This window comes from Tupaia chinensis, unplaced genomic scaffold, assembly GCF_000334495.1.
Source record: "Tupaia chinensis unplaced genomic scaffold, TupChi_1.0 Scaffold143742_1, whole genome shotgun sequence".
Classification (NCBI taxonomy): domain Eukaryota; kingdom Metazoa; phylum Chordata; class Mammalia; order Scandentia; family Tupaiidae; genus Tupaia; species Tupaia belangeri.
Window position 1 is genome coordinate 14,089 of NW_006203591.1, and position 4,192 is coordinate 18,280.

At 33.9% G+C, this 4,192-nt stretch overlaps 1 protein-coding gene across 1 annotated transcript; it reads right to left on the reverse strand.

Annotated features, from left to right (window-relative positions):
* Window positions 1–820: 820 nt before the first annotated feature.
* On the reverse strand, window positions 821–3,956 carry LOC102501236 (testis-expressed protein 30). Its single transcript, XM_006164852.3, has 4 exons — window positions 3,711–3,956; window positions 2,898–2,949; window positions 2,044–2,249; window positions 821–1,253 (listed from the first exon to the last, which is right to left on the reverse strand). Exons 1-4 carry the CDS (start codon window positions 3,954–3,956, stop codon window positions 1,080–1,082), a joined length of 678 nt encoding a protein of 225 aa, XP_006164914.1. The 3' UTR covers window positions 821–1,079.
* Between the last annotated feature and the right edge of the window lie 236 nt (window positions 3,957–4,192).

The following is a 4,192-nucleotide window of genomic DNA, read 5'->3' on the forward strand; positions in this document are numbered from 1 at the left end:
GGGGCAAAGGTGGAAGAGTGGGGGAGGGGAAAAACAAAGTTGGGGGGGGGAATATAGAGGTAAGAAACCCATGGGACACAGATAAGGTTTATTATCTGTTGACGAGGATGTGTAATAGTCTCAACTAGGCTGGACTGAGGTGTATATCATGCTGAGTAAAGTCTCTTCAACCTAAATAATATATAGCGATTTAATGTATGAATAATAAAAAAAAATTTAAAAATTAAAAAAAAAAAACGATGAGTGAAGAGGCCCAGTTATGATGGTCAAATGCAGTGCTCCACAGGCTGGGACCACATTAGGCCAGGGTTTGATTCCTAGCCCAACCTAAAAGTCTAGGAGCAGTGGTGTATGCCTGTAATCCTAGCCAGGAAGCTGAGGCATGAGAACCAGTGAAACGCTATTAAAAAAAAAAAAAGTTAGGTGACAATATGATATACTCCACAAACCTCTACCTAAAATTATTAGTTTTTTTGCCATAGGATGCATATGCTCACCAGAGACAGAGAGGAAACTTAAAAAAGCACCCCCCCTCTCTCGGAAGATGGTCATGCCGCAATTCCTTTTCCTCCATTCTCCTCATGGGATTTTGGACACGTGCACATACATGCACCCAGTGTGATTCTCAAGTCACTGGCTCTGGGACTCAAAATGTGGTCAGCCATGTAGGAGTTCCAGTGCCTTATCCACCATACCACCTACTGGCCCTATTTCCCTTTATTAAAAATGACACTGCTCCACAAAATTGGAATATTTTCTCAGTTGCATATCAATAAGACAAAAGCACTGTTTTAACAAAATTCAAAGTTTAATTTTTTCAAAACATAACTATACTAATGAAAATAAATTATATTTAGACCACCTTCACATTTGTACATCATCTTTATATAACTGTAACAGTGCTTTCAAAAGACATTTTGTAAAGGACATTCACAATTACAACGTGTTTAAAAAATAGGGGAACATTAAAGAACATTAAATTAGTCTGAAATATATCTCATAATGCTGAGAGGTATACTGTTCTTTATCAAATTAACAGTATTTGTATGCAAAATAACATGGCTTTTAACTAATGACAATTATTTCTTGTCCATATCAGTGATTTCTTGAATCCAAAACAAAATCTGAGTATTTATTTCTTTGAAAACGTCATTTGTTGACCGTCCTTTAACTGCCATGGAATGATTTGCCTTCTCAATCCAGTGGATTTTAGTGGCAGCTTGCATTTTCTGTGTCACTTTCTCCAACAAGGTCTAAAGGAAAAAAGAAGATGATACTAGACTAAAGCTGGTACTGGTATTTAATAATAGGCTCTCTTCCTCGCCTATAGTAGCATCTACTCACCAAACATTCAGAAAATACCTACTCTAGAGACAACTTTCTAGGCAAGGGGATGTGCAAGGAAATGTCCACAACAGTGACGATCCATTTCTCTGGTACAGAAATACCACAGAACTGATCAAGAATTCATTATTGACAATAAAATGTTAAGAAAACTGAAGCCTCCCCCAAATTAAAAAAAAAATTTTTTTCCCAAGGAAATTACATGCTCTAGGAAATGCAGAGTTGTTTCATTAATATTTGGCTAATATTTTGTAATAGGTAGATGCTGCCGTCCCTTTCTCAAGTGCCAATTTTATAATAATCTGCTTGAATGACAAAATGACAAGCCAAATAAATGTATAGTCTAGAAGTTTCCAAGCTGCCATCCCTTTCTCAAGTGCCAATTTTACAGTAATCTGCTTGAATGACAAAATGACAAACCAAATAAATGTATAGTCTAGAAGTTTCCAAATCAGAAGATTCAAATATTAATCCTTCATTTCTTAAATAAGGGTTAATTCATTCACCAATTCCCTCCAGAGAGATGCATTTTGTCAGCATGCTTATATCTTGGAGTACTCCAAAGTAACAGAGTAACTAAGGCATAAAACTAGCTATTAGGCTTTTTAAAATAAACTGAATGTTGCAGATAATATTTTGCTCCCAAGGAATTTCTTTCATTTTCTCTCATTCACTCAGAAAAACAGCATTATAATTCACCTTTTCACACATTTCATCTGCTGAGCCTGACACAAACAGTACAGGATCTTTTATACGAAAGAGATCTTCATCTCTGAGTTTATGCTGCTGTTTTGGATGGTGCAGTGGATAAGAAATACAAATGAGACCTCGAACAAAATCATCAGCATCATCTGGCTCAATATGACACATTACAGAAGCAGCTGCTCTTGAGCCCATTGAACGACCTAAAATCAATTAAAATTAAGTTCAGTCTGAAATATAGACAGTCACATAAAGTAGCAGTGATAGTGTGGCAAGTTAGATTTTATTTTGTGTTCATCTATCATATTTGTTTATCAACAAATTACTTAACTCCAAAAGGTGGTAATAAGTAAGATGCAATACCTATAACAAATACCTATAGTTTTCTGAAGAGATAAACACTGATCAATCTTAAGTCAAATTTTTTAAAAAGCAATTATTCTTCTGCATAACACTAAAAAGAGTGACGAACAATTCTTATGAAGGACTCACCACTTGAAAGAGGGTGATTCAGGGATCTAAGTAAAAGGAGAGATTACAAGGGGTCTACAAAACTTTATGAAAAATGTGTAGTATGAGAAACTTATGCACAGATTTCAAAAACTTTCTGCACCAAAATAAACTTGTACTAGAATTTTATTTTTCCATGAACTTTTGAACTCCCTTCAAACATGTACGTAAAGTCTAAATTTACTTTCAATATATATAGTAGTTAAACATCAAGGAGGTGAAATACCAAAACAAAAAAAATCACCTTTAAACTAACTTCCTGTTATTAATTTCTATTCTTAATTACCAATTCATATATTAAAATGGGTAGTTAACAAGTATTCACAAGTATTGCAACTTACCACCAAGGAAAACACCTGCAAGTTTATATTCTCCTGAGGTCTTTAGGTAATTCTAGGAAAATCAACCAAAAAAATTATAAATTCTCCTTTAAAATATTTTATTGGAAAGCCAAGATATATTACTTCTTACAATTACTGAAATATAGAAACATCTATGCAAAAACAATCACAAAAACTAAAATCATTCTTGGAAAAGGTAAGCAGTTCTTTCCTCCTCTGATTATGCCTTCACTATTAAATCACATGTTGGATAACACAGGTAAATACTTGGAGGGAAAAAACAAATTATCTTTGTAAAAATTATTTAAACACTAAACTATTTTAAGAACAAATTATGAAAAAAGGCTAGTAAAGATTTCTACCTACTACCAAATTTAAGAACACTAACATCTCATTTAAAGCTGTGAAAAACATGATGAGAAATTTCAGATTTGAGTTTAATCCAGAGATTTTAAGCAACGTTTTAAAGAAACATATACAGGAAACAGTGCCATTTGTACTTGTATAGCATGGTATGGGAAATACGCTAGAATAACAGAATTATATTCTAAAGTTATATAATTCCAGTAAGACAATCCTAAGTAGCTTTCTTGGCAGTATAATGAAGGAATATTTACGATGTGAGCATTCATCTCCATAGAAACTAATAACAAAAAAAGAGAACGACAAACCACTAAAAAGCCTTGATGTACTAAGTTTATAAGGACACTTATTAAAAGATTTTTTAATCAAACCAAATTACTACTAACAAAATTTGTTTTAAATGTATTAAGAATTTTAAACACATCTGTTAATATAAAGAAATTTTCTTACCAAAACTGACTTATATGCCTTAATTCTGTGTACAATATTAAGGCCTTTACAGGTAAATCTCAGGCAAAAAAAACCATGGGATGCAAGATGGGATGCCAGTGACATCAAATGAGGAAGATTCATATCTCCTGATGCTCCATGTGTAAGAATTATTCCATATGTTAAGCTCTTGTTAGGTACCAAACAAACAGCATCTAGTAACTTATTTCCAAAAGGTATTTTTAGTTTAGCCTCTGTATGACTCATTTTCACTGCTAACAAACTTAAAGTGCATTACATCTGAGAAGCAAATGACATTTCCCCAGGTGGGCAAAACCGGCCAAAACACCTAACCGCCCTCACTCCCTTCAGGAAGCAAACTAGTACACTCTAAGCGACCACCTCGCCGCCCCTCATATGTCATCTTTAGAGAGTGGTTTTTTTCAACTCATTCTCCCATCTTTTAATAGGGTTGATCATCTTTTTTTCCAATCAGCTTCTTT

Excerpts from the sequence above, each read along its gene's own strand:
- LOC102501236 (XM_006164852.3), bottom strand. The coding sequence starts at position 3,956 with ATGAGTCATACAGAGGCTAAACTAAAAATACCTTTTGGAAATAAGTTA. Across the intron at positions 2,250-2,897 it reads TGCAGGTGTTTTCCTTGGTG|GTCGTTCAATGGGCTCAAGA; the intron begins GTAAGTTGCAAT and ends AATTGATTTTAG. Across the intron at positions 1,254-2,043 it reads CAGATGAAATGTGTGAAAAG|ACCTTGTTGGAGAAAGTGAC; the intron begins GTGAATTATAAT and ends TTTTTCCTTTAG.